Raw genomic sequence first — 26,387 nt, 5'->3', positions numbered from 1 at the left:
TAGCTATGTGGAAAGTGCCCTTGCTACCAGTGCTATGATTTGCAGTGTGACTGTCCTCTTTGTAAATCGGACTTCTTGATGTGCTTTGTGCAGAATTTGTAAGCAAAAACCTCCTCATAATTTATATCCTCTTTGTTCTGCTTGTCGTGTGTGCATCTTATTGGTGAGCTGTCTCCTGTCTGTTACAGCACTGTCCCACTGCTGCTCGAGAGAAATCTTTCTTCTCTAGAGATACACCTAAACTGTATGTGCTAAACCCAAGATAGCATCAGGATGGACCTTTACATCTCGTATTTTAGGTGTGGGCTGTGTCAGTTTGAGAGGGTTTGGATTTTTTTTATTATAGTTACTGCTTCAGAATGTTAGATGTAGTGGATTACAGTAGCTAGAAAGCACACGTGGCAGAAATCATCGCTGTGCAATTTCAAGATAAAATGGAAGTATTGCTCAGGTTTTTCAGCACATAATCTCCTGAGGCATACAATAAATATCTCACTTATAATGTGAGAGGAACTCCATGGGTTAATTACCATTGGATTTCAGAGTGAATAAAATAGATGAGCTGTTACAGGTTTATGTTTTGCTGATAACCAGTTCCTCAGCTTTTATTTTTTTCAGTCTATATGCTCAGTTAAGCATTTGCTCCCAAGACATTAAACAGTTGGCTTTTTTTCACATACTTAAAATGTGATGTCACATAATTCAGGGAATTTCTACATGATTCCAAGAAAGCTGGGATGTCAGGCTTACCCCGCAACATCTGCTGTGGTCCATGGTAGTCATGTGTGGTTGAACAATATGCATTTTGTAGGGAAGGCATACTCTAACCCTTAGCCACCAGCTCTTGTGGTATAGATGAATCCTACCCATTCTGTATACTCTTTACAATGTAAATATTTTCTTTCTGCCTCTTTAGTTGCAGAGGGCAAAGAATGAATATGGCAGAGAATATGGCAATATCAGCCTTAAACTTTTACCTTTCACTTTAATTGCACTCTCTAATCCCCCTCCCTGAGAATTATTTTACAATATACAGTATGACTTCCTGTAACACATAAACCTGTACTCCATTGCTGGGTGTTTCTTGGTGACCAGTGTCTTGGTTTGTTTTCTTTGTATAGGACTGATGTTTCTGGGCACCCCTTTTTTATGGCTATTGAACTTGAGAAATACTACCTAGCCTTATTTTTGTGATCTTGCAAGTGGTCCACGTGTTAAAATCTCAGCTGGCAGTGTAGTTAGACCAGTACTATTGTTTTGTAAAGTGACAGCTATTCTGATGGATATTTTCGGGTTTCTTCATAAATAGCTCCAACTAAAATATTTGTCTTTTAAACCTATTTGATCAATTGCAGTGTTCTACAGAACTAAACATATTTTATTTTCTTTATTTCCTACAGATAAAGGGATATTTATTATCCAGAGTGAAGATTCCAACTTATGCATTAAAGTGGACACCCTTGGTCTTGTTCTGGAAGACTGTGATCAACTATCAAAAGACATGTTATGGAAATGGGTATCCAATCGCCGTCTTTTCAACATAGGCAGAAGTACCTGTCTAGGACTGAACATCAGTAGGCCAGAACAGCCGTTAAGCATGCTTGAATGTGATTCAACTCAATACTCGTTATGGTGGAATTGTGATGGAAAAGCATTAGTTGGTGTATCAGAGTACAAATTAGCCATTGAAAGCAGCAAACATATTGTGGCCCAAAAACATTCTACGTATCAGTGGAAACAGTTTATGTCCTATGATGAAGACCTCTGTGAACACCCATTTCAAGGTAAAAGTAAAATCTTGTGATAGAAATATAGATGGGTATAGTTTTTAAAAGTTCTTTTGAAGCAGTGTCAGGTGCTTGTGATCTGGCTTCTATTGTGGTTTGGGACTAGAAGTTTGGGGATTTTATATGCAATGGTTGAAGTGAGCATACTGCCACTTGTCCATGAACCAAAAAAAAGCACTAGTATCCTTGCAAACCAGGAAATGCTCATTTCAAATCCCTCATAAAATAAAAAGGGGAACTAAGGATTTGTAATTGCCTGTCCTGCAGATTTCTTTATCAGATAAACCCAAAGAGAGATAACAAAGGATTTGGAATTCCCATTGCTGAAAATCAGTCTGTGATCAAGTGTGCTTGAAATGAATGTTTGCAATGTTTAGCACCTGGACTCTGAACATGCCGAACTTTGGAGCAAAGATCAGGCTTTTGATTATTCCCACTGTACTTCTAGCAAAGGCATAGGAATGTGTGTCAAGATCCAGGTCTGCAGACCTGACCAGTTTTCCAGGTATAAGGACTAAGATAAACCCATTGACTACAAACAGCAACAGACTGTTCCTTGACCCCTTCATTGGCATTTCTGTAGAAGGAAAGACCTAATATTTGCACGGTGTGTCTCAGACTGGGGCTGTTTATTCTCCCCATTTAAACTAGGTGTTTGGGTTGCAGATCTGCTCTCAGTGGTTTCCTCTGTAGCTGGGATTGGCCTCTGCTTTCAGCAGTCCTTCCTTTGGGACCTGGGATACCTGGTAAAGCACTGTAGCATCCAGACTCTTCTTTAAAACCTGGTAAAGTTTATGTTGAGACCAGACAGAAAATATTTAAACCCACAAAAAGTCTTACACATATGCTATGTACAACCAGGGTGATGAATGTAGACCTGCTTTAGCCCTAGTACTGCAACATCTGGGAGAAGAGGATCAGCCTTAGGTGGGTGCTTCTAGCCTAGTTTCAGAATCAAGGTAGTTGATTGCAATTGGAAAAATCTCTTTCAACTCCAGTTTCTGTTTTCTTCCTCCTACCTCAGTTTATGCACATGCAAATGCAAGCCAGGCTGTTAGACCACCAGGCTGGGGGAGTATCTTTAAAGAAAAAAATGTTATATAAATGTGGTGAGAGGTTTATAGCTGACAAATTTAGTTTCTTGCCAGGACTTATTATTTATTTTTTTTATATACCCATGTCCTTTGAAGCACCTGTTCATATCAGAAGGCTTTAAAGGGGATTTACAGTGTGTAAACTGCTTTTTTATATGTGCTCATCCAGTCATTAACTCTGGAAATCTCTAAGAACCTGGTGGTATGTACCGATTCTGTAGTTGAAGGACTTTGATCTTTAAGCTATCAACATGGGATTTTTGACAAACAGAAAAACAGTTTCATTGTAAGTGTGGTTGTGGTTCTTTGACCTTTTGCAGAAGCTCTGAGGTTAAGGAGACACTGAGGTAAAGCTTTTGCAACTTTTAGTTGCACTGAATTGTCTCCATGTTTTGGTACTCAAAAGTACAATAGGAAAATACTGAAAATATTTTGTAAGGCTTTAATTGATTGTGGCAGCAGGTGTATATAACATCAGTTCTTTAGCTAGGTATTATTCCCCTTGGCATTAAAAACTTAAAAAAGGTTTGTTTAATATTCCTTTGTCTTTCACATTTCCTTTCCCATAGAATGACAAAGAGAGTGGGAAAAACATTAAAAATCCACTTTATAAAGAGTGGGAGGAGCAGGGGAAATGATGCTAAGTTGCTTGTCTATCATAGACTAACAAGTGAAAAAAAGTAAAAAAGGAGGTAGAGTTTGCATCCGAGTATGTACTCATTCTGCTAAGGATTGTTTTATGTAGTTGTTCTGAAGTGTAAGTGAGGATTTTATATGTTAATTGTTCAGGTTTTGGCTTTGGGGTTTTTTTTGTGGTTGTGGTTTTGTTGTAGGCTGTTGTTTGGGTTTTTTTTTCACTTGTACTAAGTTATGAGAATGTGCCTTGATCCATGGTGACAAATTTCATAAGCTTATCATTCCCAAATTCTGTTTACTGAAGTCATGCAGCTCATACTTGTAACACTGTGTTATCAGCTATAAAATGAAATTCGAAAATAACTTTAGACAATTTATTTCTATCATTGCTGCTAAAAATGGGAAGAATGCAATATGGGGGTGAAGAAATTTCTGTGGTTTGCATTCTTTTAATCCCTGTGTTTTGTTTATTCCAGAAACATACACCTTGCTGGGAAATTCCTTTGGTTTCCCATGCAGTTTTCCATTCAAATATAACAACAAGTGGTATTATGAGTGTACCAGAGATGGAAAGGAATTTGCCTGGTGTGCCACAACAACTCACTATGAGCAAGATGAAAAATGGGGGTTTTGCCCAAATGCTGGTAAGGTAGTGTTTGTCTTCTGTCTCCCCCCACTTCCCAAGAGTATCTTTGCTCTTTATTTGTAATTCTAAAACACTCTCTTTCTTGGCCTAATTACTTTCTGTTAAAGGGGAATGTCTTTCTTAAAAATGCAAAAGAATACTTTAGCAAATTGCATTGTAATTTATCAAGTTTGGCCTTTGGAGACCCAAATCCTCATCCCAAAAGCAAAAGTATGATAGGGCGGAAGCAGAAGGGTGTTATTCCACACAGACCACTGATGTAACCCTGCAGCTAAAGCTCTCCTCTGTCCCAGTGATATATATATAGAGCATCTCTGAAGCATGTAAAGGCTGTCCTTCCAAATTCACGTTTTGCTTTTGACTGTATTACATCTTGCACATTCTTTTTCTTCTGTGCATACTTGGACATGTCTTGGGCCTAAAACACATGGAAGCAATAGCCTTAAAAATAGTTGCTATCAGAAATATTTTGGATGTATGATCTCTATGGATATTCCAGCTTCTTGTATAAATAAACAAAATAGTATTTTCTCTCAGCAGAAGTGGTTTGGAAAAGGCCTCCCTGCTTAAACTACTTTTCAGATCTTTGTTGCAATGCTTCTTAAAACCAGCTGGGCAACCATTATAATAGATGGTATTTTCAGCCTTGCTTATACTTTGTAATTACAGTAAGTTTATTGTCTTGAGTACAAGATAGAAGGACACCCAGCGACTGCTTCTCTGCAAGTTGGGTGAGGTGTTCATAGTTTGAATATTTTAACATTCAGCTTTAGGATCAGCTGGTATAAATGAAAATGTAGCTCTGTGGACTTTACAAGTGCTGTGAAAATCACCACCACCTGCAGATCAACTCCCAAGTATTTTATCAGCTGTATTAAATATGGAGCAACATTTTATTCTGTTAGTGCCCTAGTTCCATATGTTCGTTAAAAAAGGAACATGAAAGGAGTTCAGAATTGTTCTTCCATTGGGATGCCATTGTCATTAATTGAATTGTTCAAGTTACTGCATTTCTGATTAGTTTGTGGTCTCGGGCTGTTGGTGATGGGTTTGTTTTTAAGCAGAGAGTGGCTGCGACGTTTTTTGGAAGAAGAACCCTGACACAAACCTTTGCTACCAGTTCAACCTTGCATCTGTGCTGACCTGGCGTGAGGCAAGAGCTGCCTGTCAGCTGCAAGGAGGAGACCTGCTGAGTGTCACCAACCCCGAAGAGCAGAACTACATAAGCAACCTAAGCAGTGAGTAGACATTTCTCTGGGGACCTTGTAGTAACCAGAGATGTAGTTAGATTTCCTCTTTACCTGTGAAAAAGAGGTAAGCATTGGAGCTTGTGATGTCTCCCCCGTTGCTGCTTGTGAGTCTTTGTTTGAAAAAGCAAGGGTGAAGATAAGCTACCATCTTAACAACCTGAGCACAGAAGTGGTGGTGTGTGTTAATGGAGGGTATAATTGTCTTAATTATCCCTCCTCACAGAGAGTCTCATTCTTTCTTGCAGCTGTTTTATGGAGTGTGTTTGTTTTCTTTGGAGGATTATACAAGCATTTACCTTCTCCACAATGGTGTCCCTTTCTCCTGTTAAGCTTTCTTTGCAAGAAAATAAATTATCTTGCAAATGTGAACGATGAGAACATTTTGCAAGCTTGAAGTAAATATCCTGTATGGGGGAAAATGGCAACTCTGCTTCCATAAATGGATGGTAGTCCTCCTCTGATAAGCCTTTTGTTTTCCCCTGTACGGCAAGCATCTCAGACAAATTTTGTGGAGCCTTCTGACAGCGTGAGAGCCTTCTGTGGATATTCAGCATGTGTGGAGAGGACCAGATGGAGGAATGGGTGGGAAAGCTGTGATGCAAAAGGCTGCCTCAGGTTTCTTTCTCAGTGCTTCCCATTATTGCAAATTTTCAATTGCAGGATATAAGCCAACAGGAAGTTTTTACAATTATTTCATCAGCTGCTTGATATGCCTGTAAGCTGTAATGGGACTGAGCATGGTTTATGGAAAGCTGGAACAGGCTAGCATTTATGTAGCTGCTTGTCCTACATTAACTTTTAAGGTTGGCAACAGGAAGGGTTTGCAGGATAAGTAGCTTTTGAAGGATGCAGACTTCTGAGTTTATTGCTTTTAATCTGTGTTGATTAACAAAGTAATAGACATTTTCTAAGGACAGAGAAAACAGCCTGAACTTTCTGAAGGCTGATTTGAAATTTTGTTTTATTCCTACTGTAGTAAGTCAGGACAGCAGGTCTATACCTGTAGATGTTTTAAAACATGGAGAAAGAGTGAAGTATTACTTTTTTTTTTCTGTTTCAGTGCAGTTAAATGCCACAGACATGATGCTGTGGACAGGCCTCAACCACCTGGAGGAAGATGCTGGCTGGCAGTGGTCAGATGGAGCACCACTAGTATTTGTGAACTGGAGAGCAAGTACTTGATGTTCCTTTTGTATATGTTATAGCGGTGCAATTATTTGCTGTCTGTAACTGCTGCTTGATACAAGACTGCTGTTCCTACAGCTGTGTTTGAAAAGTGAATCAAATGAACAAGTGTACTTCTTTTTTCGGTCGGAATATTTATTCATATTCATGAACTAAAAGCTCCTAGAGATGTAGCATCAATTGAAATGATCTGTTCAAAGCATCGACCATCTAGCCCTTTTGTCGTTTACCTTTAAAGGCATTTTTAAGATTCCAGTTGCATATTTAAAAGCTATGATCTAGCTAGTTTAATGAAAACAAAAGGAGTTTGAGTTTGTTTACATTAACATCCTGTTAAAGCACATCAGCATGTAACTCGGTTTGCTCCATTTTGAGTCTGCCCACCAACAGGTATAAATAGATACTAGAGCTTATTTCAGCCTCTCATCTCATAGCAGCAGCCAAAGAGGAATTGCTACACATGTATAACTCATGGTCAGTGTTCAGCTGTTCATGGTATTGGTGTTTGGGTGTGCAGAGATGCATGTACATGCGTTCAGTAAGATGCAGAGCACCTTGCAACACCATCTTGCAAGAACTGATTTTTTTGTAATCTTGTGCTTCTCAAAAATATGTTTGCAGATGTCTCTGATAACCGGTTTAGAGAAAATCATTGTGCAGTGATAAATTCAAAATTGAAGTATGGTTGGCAAAGTTATTTATGTGAATCTGGATTGCCTTTTGTATGCAAAAAATACTTAAATAAGACAGAGCATGAAACACTGGGTAAGTCTTTCAGTATTACTGTATCCTGTTCATGGGTGTGGAGGGAGAACAAGAGAAAGCCACATGAATATAAAGTCAGCAGAACAGAGTCTTAGCTGGATTAAATATATAGGTTTGCAAGTTTAAGTTGAATGCAGTTTACTTTAAGTATTGTAATAACACTTCTGTTTATATGCAGTCCTGGAAAACATGTTGAGAGTCTTGAAGCTAACAAATAATTTTAATATTGGTAGCATTTAAGTGGTTCCTTACATGACCAGAGGCTTACAGAATACTCATTCTCTTTATATTACTATAAAGCCACACTTTTGAGTTTGAAACCAGGTTTTCAGCTTTGAACCCTGGCCCACAGTGAATAAAGTTGGACAAATGCAGCACAAAATTTGCAGTTATTCTTATGGCATGCTGTACTTCTGATGTACAAAATCACTGTGTTTGTATTTTTTTTAAGTGTTAATATCATGAGTGTAGGGTAGATGGTACATAGAATGCCTCAGACTCACATTCTGTGGGGAAGTTAAACATAGAATTGGGTTTATTCAGAGATTAATTCTTGTTTTGATAAGAACGGCTTACATAGGTTCAACTTCTTCCTGATAACTGTGAAGAAAGTTTTCCCACTTGTTTCAGATAAAGGACTTACCCAAGCTTTTTGTAGGTAATGCATCTGAAAAACCTTTAGCTGGCTTTGAATCAGGTTCAGAGGTAATAAGGGAGATACAACCTCTTTTAAATTGGATAATAGATTCATTAGTGTCTTTGCACTAGTCCAGCAGCCAGAATGGTTGAATCATAAAATAAAGTGGGAGTAATTTTAGTTTGTTTGGTATGTGATGTTCCCTAGGGTATGCGTTTTGGCCTTCTTAAGTCATCTTGGTCAACTCTGATTTCAGTGTATGAAGATTAATAAAGTAGATCTGAATGTGTTATGAACATAGCATAACCTTAGTAATTCTATCTTAATATACACAAATTTTGTATGCTTAATTAAAAGATACGTGGAAGTATTATGCCACTCGTTGTGATTCTGGCTGGTACCCACACAATCGCAACTGCTACAGACTTCATAGAGAGGAGAAGAGCTGGAATGATGCTTCTATCTCATGCCAGAGTGACAATAGTGGGCTCATAAGTATATCCTCCATGGCAGATGCAGAGCTGCTCCTTAACTTGCTTGAAAGTGGTAAGGTTTGGGAGTTAAAGTGTTCAGTGTTTCTTGAGGTGTTTCGTGATGCTCTTTCGTGCAGCCCTTTAGCATTGTCAGCCATTTCAGCTCTATATTACATGTCTCACCCAAACGATGTTTCCCAAAGAAAAAAAAAAAGTGTGATTCCTACTCCTTCCAGGAGTCTTAAAAATACATAGCATCACCGTCTCTAATAACCATACTTAAATTAAAGAAATTAATCAACAAGGTAACCACAGTGAGGCTATAGTAAACAAGCTGGCTTTTGTTCTTTCCTGTTCTCGACTGGTCCCTTGCAAAACTGTTGCAAAATACTCTGTGATCATCCTTACGCAAGAATTCTGCCTAGAAGCTACAAGCAATTCAGAGTATCTTTTGCTTTCAAGCTGGCCTTGTCCACACTGCAAAGCAGCTGCTGCTGCTCTGTTGGCAGAATCCGTTCTGATGGCAGCAGGGTGTATCAAAGGGGTCCTGCTTGTCCACATTGTCCTAAGAGGTAGTATAATTAAACAAGGGACGTAATGAACAAAAGCTCTTTGCAGCGACGCCAAGACCTTTGCTGTCATAAAAGCAGCAAAGAGAGTATTTTGTGCCTGCAGCTGACATCAATGTGCTGGCAGAGCTGCACAGTTTGACCGTGAGTTTAAGCTTCCCAGACCTGGGGCACAGTGACATGTTTTGTCACCCTGTCCCATCAGCTGTGGTTGCAGGATGGTGTGTTAACCTGGGTTTACTGGACATAATCTCTCATTATCATCCCTCCCACCTCCTGTCCTCTTTGCTGCCCTGTCTGTCTTTCTTAGGAGATTAACCACTTCATCATCTTCCTCATCTGTGTTAATAACCTCCATAGATACCAAATGCAATTGTTTCCAGAGATGCTGTAATGGATAGATGTAATTGTTCTCAGCTTGTATTCATCTTCAAAGTCTACTGCTTCTATTTCATCCCTTCTTCAGGCTTCTCTTCAGGAGAAGGGCTTACATGCCTGAAAGTCTGTCTGCTTTTTCTGGCTGTTGTAGCTGGCCAAGTAAGACATTAGATCAAACCACAAACCCTGCCTTTCCTGTTTGCCAGCCACTGTGGCTACAAGTGTGCTGTCACTGGAACTTACAAACACCACTCAGAGAAACCTGAAGCTGAGTATGCCATGAAAGATTATAAAAAATAATCTTTCTCTTCCATGTCAGGCTTTCTCCCACATGCACTTCAAAAAAGTGCGTGTGCCCTTGATTTGTATTTTTCAGGATTTCAAAGCATATTATTGTGTACGTTGATCTATTTTTTCAACAGTTTAGCCTTCAAGGGCAGTACAACATTATCTCAGCAGTAAGTTTTCTTAAGGTTTATACAGCTGTCATCCTCCCCCCCCCCCCCATCTAATGAAGGTAATTCTTGTGAAAATTCCATTAATAATTTTTAATGGTGGTGTTGATGTTACAGGAGCAAAAGGCATTATTTTTTCACCTTTAAAATCTGAACTCATTCTTTTACAGAAAATGTAACTGAAACATGGATTGGGTTATACAGTAAGAACACCTCTGCTGTTTTTGAGTGGTCAGATAGCACCCCAGTAAAATTCTCTAACTGGCACAGCCAGGAACCTAACACCTTTCAAAGAACAGGACAGCTCTGTGTTTCAGCACAAGGACCTGTAAGTTTCCTTTTCTTTTTGAAAGAATGAGACAAACACTCTCATTTTAGCTCATGATAATTTCTTTTCTCACTGCATATTTTTTTAAACCATGACCTGTAGTATGACTGGGTTTTGACTCCTAATATGTTTATGTTGCGATAAATGCAATGTAGCCATTAGAAACTAATGCAGTTTGCAGTGCTGATGCACAGAAAATTAGTCAGAGATTTTGAGCTTATGTTCAATAAAAAATGTTACATATGTAAAGCTTGCCAAATGGAAGAGAACAAATAAGGGTAGGTATTTTAATAGACAAAGCAATTTAATATTCAAGTAGTCTATATCATAATTTATGATGCATCAGTTCTTGCCTTGAAAGCTTCAAATGCAAGTTTTGACTGTCAGCTGTGTCTATTTTATCTTCTGGTCAATAAATTTTATGTAGCATCTTTCAAAAGCAGATAGTAGCCTAAACCTACATAAATTACAGAAATTGACAGCAGGAAGACTGACCCCAAATTGTTCAGTTGTTGTAAAAGTAGGAGTAATGTTCAGATAACACTATGTCCTGTCTTACCGGTATTTGTGGCCCTGTTGGTTGTGTGGGGTTTTTTTTGGTTTGGGTTTTGTTTTTTTTAATAATTTGGTCATAAATTTATTTTACAATTACAGTACTTAAATTCACTAATACGTGACTTATGTAAGTAGCACTATAATCCTTTATTCTTTTTTTGAAGTATGTTTTGTCTAAGTGTGAAAACTGTATCACAAAGAGTTTCTGTTATCTCTCTAGTAGTGGGTTCATATTGCAATCTTAAACTCACAGGAAAGCCAAGACAGTTAGAGTGACCTGGAAAAGTGGGTTTCCATTGGAAGCAGTAAAATTGTGGTGTTTAGATACACAAAACCATATTTTACTCAGCTTATAAAACACAAAGGGAAAGGAAGTTTAATATATGTGCAGTGTGTATAGAGATTTAAAAATTATATCATACAAACTTTGTAATATTTTACGTAAGAGCTGTTCAAATATAAAGATTAATCTGACAAAGAATTAAAATAGATAGGAAGAAAGTTCCTATCTATTCTGAAAAATGCTTTGGCATGGCCATAGTGTTTGTTAATTAAGGTAGATTACATCCCAAATAGTTATTCAAACAGACATTATTGATTTGCAAAGTCCGTCTGACAGTGTTGATAGAAATAAATGATCCAGCTAAGGATAAATAAATAGAGTGAGAAAAATTCTTTGGTTTTACTGAAAAGTTAAAATAGGAGGAGGAAGTGTAATAATCTGATATGTGTATAGATATGCAAGACAGTATGAGTATGTACAGAATATGCTTCTTTTTATTCCTTAGGAGGGACGCTGGAAGATTAAAAAATGTGAAGACAGATCTTTCTATGTTTGCAAAAAAGCAGGGGAATTCAATAATGTCTCTCCTGAGCTGGAATCAAGTTGTCCAGAAGTAAGGGGTTTTGTGGGTTTTGTTTGTTTTAAAGCCTTAATATTAAAATAGAATTCTATAGGAAGCCTCTAAGTGTAGCTACCAGACACATCATGTAAATAGGTAGATAGTTTAGTTTTTCATTCTAAAGACACACATGTTTTGCTAGGAAAAATCTCATTGTTTGCCTTAAAAGTATGTAAACTAAATTTTAATGTAAGATTAAAAGCTTTCTCAAGATGCCTTTCATGGCTTGTTGCATTGCCAGCAGTTGTGACCCAAGTTCCTATTTCTTTCTAGATCAAAAGTGAAAACCCTTTGGTTCACCATCTGTGCAAATAATAGCTGTTATACGATGCCTTATCCCACACATGGTTTTCATACATTGAAATGGAATGTCAGGGTGAAAAACAATCGCTTTCATTGACACGGAGAGTGAACTTTTCCACTCGTATATTAGCATTTCTTTTGCCTTCAAACACAAATAGGAAGGAGCACAGCTATCTAAATGGGGCATTGCAGCAGGTTTTCAGGTTTTTATGCTCTGCATCCTGGCAGTAAAAGGTAATGTGTTGAAGTGTGATTTTATTTGCCATAGGTTCCTTTTCACAGTGTGAAAAGAGCAAACTTGGAGACTTTGTATTTTATTCAAAACTCTGGAGTAGTTTTGAGAACCTCCTTTTCTGTCAACAAAAATCTCTCCAACTTTACTTTTTAAGTCAGTGTCTTCCTTTTTTAATTTCCTGTTCTTTTTCTTGAGAAATCAAGAAACCCAAGCAGTTCAATTGAATTATAAGAAGGTTGAAGCTGAACTGTTTGGAGTTAGGTGCAGTCTTTCCCCAGATGTACAGTGATCAGATCCAGCATCTGGTCATACTGTTATGGAGGCAGAAGTTACTGCTTGGTTCTAATGTAACATGTCCAAGAGTTTAGTGTAGCTGTCTTCGTTTCATTTGGACCAGTGTATTCCATCACTCATGAATGCTGTGTGTTATTAGTGTAAAAAAGCTTTGTCACAGTCCTCACCATTTGGAAAATGCACAGAGTATCCAGACTTCCAGTTGTAATCGGGAGCTTGACAGCACTTGAACTTCTGGTACCTCACAGGATTGAGACTCAAGAGTTCGAGTCATAAGTAGTTTGGTCTGGTCTGGCAAACTTACTCAGGATAAATGCCTGCTTGTTGATGTTTCACACCCTGTACAAATATTTGCTGAATCCTGTTGTAGTCCCTTGGTTTTGATAGATCCTTTTCTTTCTAAAGTGAAAAGTTATATTCATTTAATCAAAAGAAGTTGGTACTAAGCTTACTCAAAGCTACATTTCATTTCAGACATTTGAGTTCACTCACTCTTTTACTGTTTAGTGTATCTGTTGTTCTTAGTTATTGGCCTAATTTTCTCTGGCTAAGTCTTTATTTTATCCAGATTTACCTTTTTTTTTTCCTCCCATTTTTCTGTGGCTGCCTTACCTTAAATGTGCATAGTATCTATTTTCTCACATTTGATCTTTTGCTTTGTTAACCTCTTACTGTCATTCATGTTGGATTGCTAGTAGATTCTCAGGGAGCTTTGGCCTCCAGCACAGTTGTTTGCTTTTCTAAAGCTTTATGGTCTTATGTGTTATTACTGAGCTTTCATCTCATGTTGGCTTTGTGACTTGTGCATCAGATGAACTGGCCTTTAACATTTTCTGTGGTTCTGCTGATGGCAGTTTTTGCAGAACGTCCATATCAAGTTACCGGAAACCTGAGCCCTCTTTTTTTTTTCCCTACTCCTCTGTCATCCTAAGACGTAAAAAGTGCTTAGCACTTTCTTTCCTTAGCAGGTCAAATACTCTTTTTAGTCAGCAGGCTGTTACTGAGAATAAATATTTTATTGCAAAGGTCAGGTTCTCTGGGCAGTTTTCCCCAACACTGCAGTAACTGCTTTAAACATTTTCTTTCAACCAGCTTTTGAAACAGGTTGTGGAGCTGTCAGCTGCTTAATAATCAAATTGGAGGTTTCTGTGTGCAGAACTTGACTGTGATTGTACTGGTGATTTTCTCCAGTCCTCTGCACTTTAATTAGTGCATCAAAAGATAAGAGTATAGTACTAAATCGAGCATCTGTCTTTACGGCTGCTGTAATGGGAGAGAATTGTACTTTTAAGAAGACAATCGCTATTAAGGCTACAAAGCCTCATAAAGAGCAGAAGGGCAGCAGCTCAGAATAAGGGTCCATTTGGCCTCATGTTCTGCCTCCACAGGTGATGTTTGGGGAAGAGCAGGACAGGACAAATACAGATAATACTTCCCCCAGTTTTATCTTGATTCCCCAACCATTCAGGGGATTTCCTGAGCCCTTTAAGGTTTGTGGTATCTTAACAGCCCACATTGGGTGTCTCCTCCAAGTGCTTGTCAAGTTTCCCCTTGAATTCATGCTAGGTCTTCACCTTCACAACATTATTTAGTAAACATTACAAATATACTACTCTTTGAATGAAAAAATGCCACCTTCTTTCCATGTTGAGCCTTCCTCCTGCTAGTTTAGTTTTGTTTGATGTTCCCAAAGTCTTGTACTGAAGTAGCTGCCCACCTTCATGGCACTTACCAGTTTGCAGGCCTGTGTCTAGTCTGCCCTCCCTAATGCGTCTCCTTTTCCCAGGCTGAAGAGTCCCAGCCTGCACAGTTACTGCTTATGTGGAAGCAGCTCCATGCATTTCATTATCCTTGATGCTCATCTTTTCTAATATGCTTTTCACACAGTATAAGGATTTAAACTTTAGTAGCTTTTTCAGACTGCCATCTTGTCTCCTTCGCACGGGGAGTTTCTTGTTTTCATTTGTGCATCATTAATAGAGTCTTTCTTTACCCACATTTTCAGTGGCATTGAGGGTAGCTACTCTTGAACCACAGCAGAAAGGAAAAGGGATGTAGGGATGTCAGTGATGATCAGACAGAAAGTACAAAAGGGGATCAAGCTTTTAGCAAGTATGTAATAATTAATAATCTATAAAATAATGTTCATTTCTTTTAAGGGATGGGAAAGACATGGTGGATATTGTTACAAAATCGACAGTACCCCTCGAAGTTTTGAACATGCTTCCAGTGGTTATTTCTGCCCATCTGCACTTGTATCAGTAATGAACAGGTAGTTAATCCTAATTGATAGCAGATGCCTCTAACAAGAGCTACTCTAACTTTATAAAGTATTGCATGGCAAAAGATATTACCGGTATGAAATAATGTTTGTGTGACAGGCAAGCTTAATTACTAACATTGGCTAAAATCAAAGCTGTGCTTTGCTTTGTTGTTTAATTGAAAATATAGTAAAAAGCAACTGTTAGGCTGATAAACACTTGTAACAATATGCACACATGAGTTTGCAGGAATCTAAGCAAAATGCTTTCTACAGAGACATGTAACATCTTTAAGAAACTTTATCATTGCACTTGGAAAAGATACTGAAAAATGAAAGTATATTTGATTGTTGTAACCAAAATATATACAATTTTAATCTAAAGTAATGTTTTATAAATGTTTCTATTGATGTTTGCATTTTATGCAGAAACTAGGGGGAGAAAGTAAATATTTGAAAGCATCTGAGGTCTGTCCTCCCTTGCTTTGTTCCTCTTTACTTGTATTCAAGCCTCAGCAAAAGCTTTCTCCTCTGCAGATGTCCAGATGCTTGTGTTTTCTCTGCTATCTTTGTGATTTACCCTGTATGTTGGATTCCCATTAAAATTTAGGTCATAGTGATAGATATATTTCATACATGCTTTAACATCCATATAAATGCAGGGAAGGTTTCCTCCTTCTTTTTTAGGATGTGGGAAATATGTAACCACCAGCAATCAGTGAATGATAGCTAGAAATTTTAGGCAAATACAAGCTACCCCACAGAAAGATTTCTATTGGGAATTGGGCCGGCCAGGTGGTTTCAGACAATGCAGACAGCACTGTACTGTGGTACGAGAACAATAGGATAAAAAGGGTAAAGCACACAGCTGAGCATTTGCAGCTCAGATGTCACAGGGAGCTGAGGTCACTCTCCACGCCACTGGAAGCACATCTGCTGTCTTTTTCTGCTTACTTCTCCTTACTTGATTTTTGTTGGGTGTAGGCATCACTGTTTATGATGTTAGTTTCCAGTTCCAATGCTGGAGTGGCAAAAAAAGCTTACTTTAACTTTCTTTTTTTAATTACTGCTGAGGTTTGTTCTGTTGTGTAAAACGAAAAAGCTTTTCAGTGTATTGATCCATCGATCCTAAAATATTCACTAAAAGGTAGGTTGCAGAGGAAGGGGAGTTGGTACAAAAAACAAGAACACACAGGGGAAATAAAAATACTAAGAGTTTTCAGTCACTCTCAGTGTTACCCATACATTCAGATTTTTACATTAATGGCATCCTTATGGTATTTAGCCGTTCTTTTCAACAATGTGTGAAATCAAAAGGCTGTATACTCTTTATCAAACCGGGAATTTACCTTATATATTTTCATAGGAACCTGATTAAATGTGCTCATAAAGTAAAGCATTTTTGTATAATTCTATACCAATTACATATGAATAAATTATGTTTTAAGTGACAAATGGGTTACTATATACAACAATTACTACTTTCGAAAAGGTGTAAATCCCTCATATAACTTTAATGAAGAAGTTAAAGAATGAAAAAGTGATTCTTTCCTAGTCAGATCAGCTTGTGCTTTGAGGGCTTCAGCTCTGGTTTCTTAGTGCTGGTTTTTGTGTCTGGTTCCAATAGGATACATCTGTGCAGAGCTTTTTCTTTTCTTTCTTCTGTAGCTTTTTCAGACTCTGCCATCTTTTCTCCTTTATACAGGGAGTTTCTTCTTTTTATTTGTGCATCATTAATATATTATTTCTTTACATCTTGTAGTTCAAACAGTGAGCTTATATCTCAATCTACTGTCCCTTTTATGTGCCCAAACACTGGAAAAAATACCAGTAAAAATTTTGGTTTATGCTGCAGACTTGTGCCTGAAGTTCCCCACAGCATTCTATAAAGAAAATTAAGTACCTCTTATATGTTTTCTTTTCTCACATAATTTATATCATTTCATGAGAGCTATTCACCGAAATACCAATTGTTCTACTTTATTCTAACAAACCTTTTCTCTTGATTATTTTATTAAGGTTTGAGCAAGCTTTTATCAACTGCATGATCCAGAGCATGGCAAAATCTGAGAGAACTTATTTTTGGACAGGCTTGCAAGACCTTAACAACACAGGAGAATACTTTTGGCTGAGCACAGCGGGAAGGAATCACTCTGTAAGCTACACAAACTGGAACAAGTACCAGCCACGTGAGTAACATGTCAATAGTAAAAGAAATGGCTGGGGGGTGGGGGGGCAGTGGGCTCTTTCCCCTGTCACCAGTGGCTTATTATTGTGAGAGGAACATGTCATGGTTCATTTACAAACTCATCAGCCAAGACAATCTTACAAACTGGTTGCTGATGGAACCATTTGCTACTTTCATAGGTTCATTCTAGATTTATCCAGAACCCAATGTCAATAAAACAGTTACTTCACCAAAAACTCGCAAACTTCAAATGCTTTATTCTGAGACTCAACACTTATTCCCATCTCTAGGCCATTCTGGAGGATGTGTGGCTATACGAGGGCAGGAGCCCATTGGTTACTGGGAGGTGAAAAGCTGTGAGAACTTCAAAGCAATGTCATTGTGCAAGCAAAAAATCAACTCTTACGAAGAACCTGAACTTACTTTTCAAAAGCATTTGAGTTCCTGCTATTTTGGATGGGAGTCGGAAGCTCATCTGCTCAGCTGCTACAAGGTATGTGACAAACTTGCTTTGGATTTTTCTGATGCTACATGCCAGCTTAGGGATAGTCTGTTCCTAAAACATTTTTGGGAAAGCGTTATTTCTTTCAGCCAGCAAACAAAAATTAACAGTTACCATCCCTCGCTGCTTTGGAAAGTGAATGAAAGTCCTGAGAATCAGAACTAGATTTGGAATTCATATGGCTTTGGTGTAGGAAAACCTGTGAACAATATTTGATTTTTATGGGTTTCTGAAACAACTGCTCTCCAAAATCAACAGCATTTATGACAGTGTTTATTTTATTGCAGATATTTCACAATGAAAAAGTTCTGATGAGAAGAACATGGGATGAAGCAGAAGCGTTATGCCAAGATTTTGGAGCACATCTTGCTAGTTTTAGCAATATCTATGAAGAGATATTTTTAAACAATTTATTATATACAATTTTTGATAGGTAAATCTGTATTTTTAACACCAATAATATTTATCTTGATAATAGTAATATGTAAAAATTATCCACAACTTCAGTTCTTCCGTCCTTTTTACTACTGGCTGAAGACGTTTTCACCTTTTAAAATATAATTCAGCATTTCAGTAGGAAAACCAGAGTTTACTTCGAGGGTACTAAAATGTTAGGAAATATATTGCAGAATGATCCATTGAATTCAAGAAGAAATGATTACGGGTGTTTGCACTATTTAAACAGTAATTTCTGATTTAGTTAAGGAAAAAGTGCGTAAGAAATGACATTTTTCTTTGTTTCCATCATAGGACAGAAGAAAGACAGTTCTGGATTGGATTTAATAAGAGAAACCTGCTTTCTGGAGGGACATGGCAGTGGTCTGACAGAACACCTGTAACTGTCTGCATACTGTATATTTCAGAAACCGGTCAAGTCATATCTGAGCATAAGTTCAAAAAATAAGCCTTGTGATCAAATGTTGGCCAGGAAAACCGTTTGGCATTCATGCCCACATAGTCCAAGTAATTGTTACAATAGGATTAGCAGTACACAACTATGAAAACAGCAGCCTGTGCAAAAGAGCTGTGCAACTGTGAAAAGGAATTTGGTAGGATTATGAAGTCCTGCAGATACGTGCTTTCCTGCAAAGCACGTTGTGTTTAGCCTGAACCAGGCATATGCAGAGTGAACATTTGTTTATAGATATATATATTTACATATATAGACATGCACACACATTGGAAAGCCTTTGAGCTGTGCTTACATATGCTTTATTTGTTCTGCAGCTGTTAGGTTGATGCCTACACTCAGAGCTGAGTCTTTCCTTTTTTAATACCACTTTTTATTTTGCATCCTTGAGCACTAATGGTTAGTACCTGGGGTTTAAACATCAAGCAAGAAGGTAATTTGATTTCAGCCTCAAAGAGCAGTGCCAGCTCTGCCATTAAGTCATTTCAGAATACGAGTGTAAAGTTCAGTCATGCAACATGTTGAGCCTATGTGGGCCACTACTGCTAATCATGTAAAAAAATTGTTAGGTTTCATAGCCATTCAATAATTCTTACACAGATGGGGTCTGATATAAGATAGGAAAGTTGAGGACATTGAGAGAACATGACTGTTGATCCTAGTTCTTGGGTTCTACCACCATAGTTGAAGTGGACCTCTAGTTGTTGCTTATGATTTTCTTACCATAGACTCATCTCCAAATGCTTCCTTTTTTTCTGTACTGAGATTTTTAAATGCTTCATCTGGAATTGTTGGCAAAAGGTAATGAATGTGCTGTTTTCAGGTTGTATCTTCATTTCTGGAGGGCAAGTATGTTGAAGATGATTCAAGAAACTGTGGTGTGTTCAAAGTAAATCGAACAGTCTTCCCTGCACACTGCAATGAAAAGCGTGAATGGATATGCAAAATACCAAAAGGTGAAATGTTAATTAACATACATTGTCTCTTATGCCAATTACTTGCAATTCAGGAGAGTCAAGGAAAAAAAATACCTAAAAGCCTGCTCTTTAGCCACATCTGGAGTTCTCCTCATTGGTCTTCTAGGTGAAATCATAGGAAAACTATATGTGAACAATAGGGTTTCTTGGCCAGTTAGCACATCTAACATCCAGTCAGTTCAAAAATGGATAGCAATGATTAGCAGTTAGTTATCAGGAGTTAATCAAATTCCTTATTTATTTTATTGTATTCCATGTTAAGCTCCTTTTTTTGTCCCTGAACAAGAATAGCAATATTCCTAATGTTTTTTATTGAATCCTTACCAAGCAGAGAAAGCAATTTCCATGAAACACCTCTTTACATTCTATATCAGCAATGTTTTAATGTATCTGTGTATTTTTGCAGGTGTTAAACCAAAGAACCCAGATTGGTACATAGCTGGTATGAAAACATTTCCTTTTTCAAATCTTGAAACATTGTAACTTGGAAATACAATTCAAGTCACTGGTAAAAATAACAAAAATGTCCTAATTTAAAAATGTACATTAAAGAATTTTGTAGAAACTAGTTGCTACTGATCAAAATCTGCACTCCTTTGCTTAATAACACTGAAGCATCAGATACTGCTTCGATTAGGTAAAGGAATGTTGCCAGTAATAAGACAAGAGTTTGATAACCTCTCCCTTGCATTAGAGCTGCCTTTTTGCAACAGTTGGGCAAACTCTTTTAATATTACTACTCTACAGAATGATTTTTAAACATACAGTGCATTTTTAGTGCTTCCCTTCCTGCTCCTCCACTCAGCCACCCCCAGCCCCCCCCAAAATTTGTATTAAATATGGCTTTGCTGTTAATTGTGGCATATTTGTCCTCTGACACATGGCTAAAGGCAGGCCATGGTGGTTACAAAGAATAAGACTTGAAATGAGTTTTTACCACTGCACACTACTGACACTTTTCATTGTTTTCTAGAGCTGCCATGGTCATATTATCAAGGAGCAGAATATCTCTTCCATGTCAGTCAAACGGACTGGGAAACGTATGAATTTGTCTGTGGCTGGCTCCGCAGTGGAATGGCAACAATAAATAATTCTGGTGAACAAGCCTTTATTCAAAATAAAATTAAGAAGGTAACAAAACCTACCCCTTTGAAGAAATAAACCCTCAGGCAGTAACTGGCTATTTTCCGCTGCATCTTTTGGAATGTCTTCTTGCTGGTTGCTCCAGACAGAGTCCCAAACACATTTTACTTTAGAAATAATTCTTTTGCTGTCTTCATTTTCCACATCCCTTCCTGAAGCCCTATTTAGCTAAAGAAGCCAGTAACATATCAGAATCATCTCTGCTAATGTGCAGGTGGGTGGCTGTACCTCAAGAGACCCTGGAAGGTTTTAGCATGGAATTTGAAATCACATTTTTCACTGTTTCTTCAAAAACTGTCATGTGTAGGCTGAGTGCTGTGATTAGAAAACTAAACTCAAGGGGCAGGCAATACCAAGTTGAACAGCATTCCTGAATCTCTTCTTCGTCAGAAATGTGTAATTCCTTCATTTGTGATTGCTGTATAAGGTGTAGGCTGTTGAAGTCCTAACTGTAACTCCAAGGACAGTGTGGGTGCCACAACATAGGCTGTACTTCAGTTCTTTCTGGACAAAAAGAATATTATTTTCAGGGTGGCTTTTCCAGTATCCTGAACATTCAGAACTTTGTTGTTGTTGGCAGCTCTTTTCCAAAGACCCCAAAACTGTGACTATTGAGTGGCTAACCCTGAATGTAAAGCCTGTTCATAGCTTAAGGCAGAATCAAGTCAGCACAGTGGGTGTTTGAATTACATTATTTCTGTGATTTTCCATAATACTTTGCCTTTTAGGATTGAAGGTCTAGAGCCTTCCATGAGAGCAACAGTCAGTCTGGAAAGGATCTTTAGGAATCTCTTGTATGAGATATACAAGCTCAGTAAACATTCATAGAAAATGTCTTGGAAACATCCAGAAGTATATTAATGCTAAAAGGAAATATTTGCTACTTTATTTTTTTAGGAATTGGGGAAAAACAAATTCTGGTCTAAGTGTACAGTCCTTTTCAAGCCAGATAGGCTGCAAATTAACAAAATCATAAATTCTTACTTTACAGCAGATATATCAGCAGTCCAGTGGAAATGGGGCTAAATAATGCTCTGCTTACGTGAATAACCTTACTGAAGTGACATAAATTAACATGGGCAGGATTTAGCACCTGTTCTTCCCATTGGAACCAAATAGAAATTCTGTTAGTCTGGACACTGAGTCTGAGTTTAGAGTTTGTTAATGCTTTGGTAAGAAGACAGCAACAGCTAAACATATGGCAAAATGTTTTTTTTTTTATAGCTATCAAACAGTGATGTTCACTGGTGGATTGGATTGCACACCGAAAACTTCAGTGATGAATTTCGGTAAGAATACCTACACTTCAGCTGCCGTTAGTAGCACTTGGCGTGCCCTGTTTGCAGGCTGCCATTCAGTCTGATGCACTAGAATAGTTTGATAACTGAGTGGGATATCCAAGAGATAACGTCGGTTCTCATTAAATATAATTCAGAATATATTACAGTTAATTTATCTCGGTGTTACAGTATTTCTTCTGAAAGGGTTATAAAAGAGACAAGCTGAATGCATGAATATCAACCTTGTTGTTGTTCGTTGTCTGATTTTTTTTTTTTTTTTTTAATGCTTAGTTAATAAAGGGGCCCTTTTTACCTTGTATCTTCTTTACAAGTGCTTGTAATGGAGAGTATATTTTTAGGTAAAGATAGGAGAAAGTGTAACTTCACTCTTAACATTTCTGTGCAGCTGGAGAGATGAATCACCAGTAACATACCAGAACTGGAACGAAGGGAGGGAAAGAGATCAGGAGAAACCAGGGAAAAGATGTGGCTTCATTTCATCAGAAACAGGTTTATTTCATATTTCCTTTTGCTGCTAAGTTGTTGGCCAGAGGGGTTGTATATATTTTATAATGCTCTGAGGAAGTGCAATCTATATTCAAGTCCCTGGTTATAATTTGCATAACTGCTTTTATGGTTATGAAAAGAATAGTGAAATATCATTAATATGCCCAGAGACTAATCTGTGGGATTTAAAAGTATATTAATAGTTCCAGTTCTCTAATATCAAAATACAAAAATTCCAGTGATACTGATACTTCAGTTTTACTTAAGAATCTGTTATGTGGCGCAGCAAAAATGTTAATGCATTGCTAGTTTTCACAGTTAGTTTTCACATAACCAAATGAGCCAGATGGGCTGAGCAGCAATTTTTCCTACATTTTTAAACTGTTTTTACATCAGCATACAACTTCAAATACTCAGGTTTCTAGCTTATTTCTGATCTATCAAAGTCATGTCCTGTGCCCCATCTGCTGAGGGATTTTGATGTACTGTGTTCTTGGTGCTAGCCTTTACATCACCACATAACTGTGTTTTACTATAGTAATTAAAAAAAAAAATAAAATACAGTGCTGCTGGTCCCAGTGATTTTTGTCATCTCACAGTGTCTGTTTTCTGAAGATCTGCAAGTCATATGATAAAGTAAACATGTCAGGTTCCATGGAAAGAAAAAATACCCAGCTTTGTATTTGTGAGAAGAGCTGGAAAAAAAAAAAAATCCAGTTGCTGCTCCCTTGTAATCTCAGCCTCAAAAGCCAAAACTGAAAAGATTTAAAACCTTCTTTTTTTTTTTTTACCACATGTAATCTTGGGGTTTTGATTCATGACTTTCAAATTGTTAAGTTTGGCGTTACTATAGCTAACATCAGACAAAAGAAAGAGATGCCCACCCTAACCGCTCAGCTGGCTGGCAGATGGGAGCTGGTCAACAGCTTGTTCAGTGCTCTGAAAAATGTATTTTCCTCCTAAGCAGGTCAGCATTTTATGTCAGTACCTGGATCTTGCCAAAAAAATTCAATATTAAGGCACTTGAACTATTTTATCTGGAAGGCATCATTTCTATACTCTTTTTTTTTTTTTTTTTCCAAATACATGACCGCACAGGCATATGTTATGTGACTTAATGTAGAGGAATTGGTTAAATTTAATAAAATCAAACTGGGGATAAAAGTATGAGCCCCATGGACCATCAAATCCACTGTAATGTGATTTGTTCAAATGTGTTTGATGTGGAATGTCATCTTACTCAACCACTAAAGGATACCCTTCTTAACAATGTCTAAGCTACCTAAGGAAAAACTCGTTCCAATTCTTAAGCCAGTATTGAACTGTGATTTTTCTTTTTACACAGGACTCTGGGGTGACGAAAACTGTACTGTCTCTCTTCCCTGTATTTGCAAACGTAAATTTGCATGGAAAATAGAGAAAGAGATCCCAAAAGACCAGAGCCAACAAGGAGTATGTCCCAAAGGCTGGCTGCACTTTGGATTGAAAGTATAACATTTTTTCTGCTGTTTGATTATTCAAAATGCTTTCCATGTTTATGGCAGAAATGGGACACTTAAAGCTTATTTAATGTTTGAAGATTTTCTCCCTTTTTGAAAGCAGGGCCCTTAGGTTTTAACTACTGAAACAGTGATAAAGAGGTTTGGACTGATTAAGTAGCTTTGCACAGAGAATAAGGTGTCTTAATAAGGTGTCAAAAATTTTACTTTAGTTCAAGGAAATGAATACTCAGATATGCAAAAGCTATCTTGAGTGTATTTGTGCATTTGGCATAAAAAACGTGCTTCATCCTCTCTTTTCCACTTACGACAATTTGAAGAGTCTTTTATGCTCTCCAAACAGATCTCTGACCCCTTGCTGTACTAAATGGATCCCTAACTGCTGTCATCCTTGCCAAGATGCTTTTTCAAATAGGGTTTATCAAAGATAATTATAAAACAAAGTCTATTTGCAATTGAACGTCAAAAGGCAATTATTTCATCACGCTTCTCATAAATACACGCATTCCTTAATAGCAGTATGCATGGAGGTGGCCAATTTATCCCAGTGCTGAACTGCAATGACCACAAGGATAAATTTAACCCAGATTGTGTTTGCCTTTAAACAGCTGATTTGAATCCAAGCCTGATCACAGCTGAAAACTGATACCAAGCATGTTGGAGAGATCCATTGCAAGGACAGAAACTCATGAAATATTTGATATTAAGTGAAATGTTTTAGTGATTACTTTTGGTGATTGATAAATAGTTTTTAAAACAAGCCCTATTTTTTTGTTTGTTTTTTGAACAGTGCTTTTTGATACAAATTCCAAAAGATCCAGAGCATCTAAGGAACTGGTACTCTGCACAAGTGTTTTGCAGTAGCTATGATGGATCGCTTGCTTCCCTTGAAGATGAACTGGAACAAGGTTGAGTACTGAAATATTGTTAAATAAATAAAATTTCTTCTTTGTTAGGATGCTGTGGTAAAGTTTCATCTTGGATAGTGATTTAGGAAAAAAGATATTCAGATCCTACTCATGGTTCCACTGCTTTAAACAAGTTAGTGTTTCTCTTTCCCGATTTCCCAAAATATAAAGGTTCAAATAATCACTGAGCTGTGTGACAGGTACATTTTGAGGAGTAATTATAAGTTCTTTTGTGCTTACTACCATGCATTAGAAATATAAAAATATAATGGAATGCTCATTTAAGAATTTGATATGTAAAATTTCTACATTATGAATGCAATGTCATACTATTATGAAAGCAATCTCATTTTTTTCCTTTAATAGTGCTTAAAACCTGAACTATAATACAGCACATAAGCACAGTGCTAGACTTTAACTGTCAGAACTAAATGCCAGTACTTTGGGAAGTATTTATATTCCCTATTTACAAAAATCTGGGATTGAATTTCATACGTTTGTAAAATCACTTATTTGGAGGTGGGAGGAATCTCACTGGCTATCTTTAGTTGAGAAATCTTACTTTCAACTAAAACTGAGCAAAGCTTTTTCAATGGGACAGTACCCTGAACTAATACATAAATTGTTCAAGCTGCTGTGAACATTTATGGAAGACTTCTTAGTGGACTAGACCTTAACTCAACAGAAATTAAGCAGCTTAACTGAATTTATAGTTAGATGACACTGAAATACTGCTCATGTTCTTACTTCCTAGTACCTATGTAGTGTCCTTGATTAGTAATGAAATTTTTCAGTGCTTTAGTGTGTTGGAAGAGACTTCATCTATCCGTAAGTGGTTACCTGTTAATATTTTATTCCTGTTTCATTTTCTAGCTTTCATAACAATGAATCTATTTGGACAGAAAACTAATGTTTGGATAGGTTTCCAGAGTGATGATTATGAGAAGTGGGTGAATGAAAATCTTCCGATGTATTCCAACTGGTCTCCAGTTGAAGTAGTGCGTGTGAGTATTTCCAGGGGGTTTAAGAACAGCATGAGGTTGTTTTAGCCATCAAAATCATGTCCCAAAGACAAGGCCTAACTTGTTAGAGCAACTTCATCTTCTCTTAATCTTTTCATGTTCAGACAGCTGTAGGCACAAATTTATGGGTATAACTACATGTAGCAAAAAAGATGATCGAGACAGTTATTTATGCAATTTGTGGCTATAGTCATATTCTCTTGCAGTTGCTTTTAAGCACCAAAGTTTGAATTATATGGTTAGTACCATATGCTGGGTCTGAGCAAAATTTAGGAATAAGATTCTGAATTCGATATTTCTATTGTTTAACACAGTGTTAATCCATACTTGTTTCAGCATTTGAGTTAATTCAGTGAAAGTAAGCTTATTGTTTCAAATTCTCTTTATTTGTATGTGTATTGTATGTTCATTGTTCTACCTAAATATTTGTAATAGTGACTTTCAGATAATTATTCTTTCAACTTTACTGTAATGATTATCTATTGGTTTTACACAGTGTCTTTTTTAATATTAGGCTCTGTATTGATTGCAGAGACAGCGCTATAACAGTGCAAACGCCGAAGAACAACTTCCACTATGTACAGTGGTATCAAATAACCCTAATTTTTATTTTACGGGAAAATGGTACTTAGAAAACTGTCAGAAAAATTTTGGGTTTGTCTGCCAAAAGGATCAGGGTAAGGTTTTGTTTTGCTTTGC

The 26,387-nt window shown here is 37.3% G+C and overlaps 1 protein-coding gene across 2 annotated transcripts in view; it reads left to right on the top strand.

Moving 5' to 3' along the window:
• LOC133268458 (secretory phospholipase A2 receptor-like) overlaps positions 1–26,387 on the top strand; it is a 36,313-nt gene that overhangs the window by 2,077 nt on the left and 7,849 nt on the right. Inside the window, exons 2-23 of one of the 2 annotated variants that reach the window (XM_061451609.1) lie at positions 1,401–1,784; positions 3,994–4,161; positions 5,228–5,401; positions 6,474–6,587; positions 7,220–7,363; positions 8,358–8,546; positions 10,046–10,203; positions 11,547–11,654; positions 14,652–14,764; positions 16,772–16,941; positions 17,231–17,433; positions 17,730–17,875; positions 18,193–18,277; positions 19,176–19,308; positions 19,736–19,771; positions 20,303–20,460; positions 21,697–21,761; positions 22,159–22,262; positions 23,605–23,747; positions 24,549–24,666; positions 25,540–25,670; positions 26,221–26,365. In XM_061451609.1, the coding sequence (XP_061307593.1) occupies positions 1,401–1,784; positions 3,994–4,161; positions 5,228–5,401; positions 6,474–6,587; positions 7,220–7,363; positions 8,358–8,546; positions 10,046–10,203; positions 11,547–11,654; positions 14,652–14,764; positions 16,772–16,941; positions 17,231–17,433; positions 17,730–17,875; positions 18,193–18,277; positions 19,176–19,308; positions 19,736–19,771; positions 20,303–20,460; positions 21,697–21,761; positions 22,159–22,262; positions 23,605–23,747; positions 24,549–24,666; positions 25,540–25,670; positions 26,221–26,365 (3,189 nt within the window). Of the gene's footprint in view, positions 1–1,400; positions 1,785–3,993; positions 4,162–5,224; positions 5,402–6,473; positions 6,588–7,219; positions 7,364–8,357; positions 8,547–10,045; positions 10,204–11,546; positions 11,655–14,651; positions 14,765–16,771; positions 16,942–17,230; positions 17,434–17,729; positions 17,876–18,192; positions 18,278–19,175; positions 19,309–19,735; positions 19,772–20,302; positions 20,461–21,696; positions 21,762–22,158; positions 22,263–23,604; positions 23,748–24,548; positions 24,667–25,539; positions 25,671–26,220; positions 26,366–26,387 lie in introns of both variants that reach the window. The other variant, XM_061451598.1, reaches the window with a different exon arrangement.

Source organism: Pezoporus flaviventris, unplaced genomic scaffold, assembly GCF_033815535.1.
Source record: "Pezoporus flaviventris isolate CSIRO_AGI_PZ_B2104156 unplaced genomic scaffold, CSIRO_AGI_Pfla_v1 ptg000001l, whole genome shotgun sequence".
NCBI lineage: Eukaryota > Metazoa > Chordata > Aves > Psittaciformes > Psittacidae > Pezoporus > Pezoporus flaviventris.
Note: the sequence above shows the minus strand (reverse complement) of the source record. Positions and strands in the feature narration are given on the sequence as shown.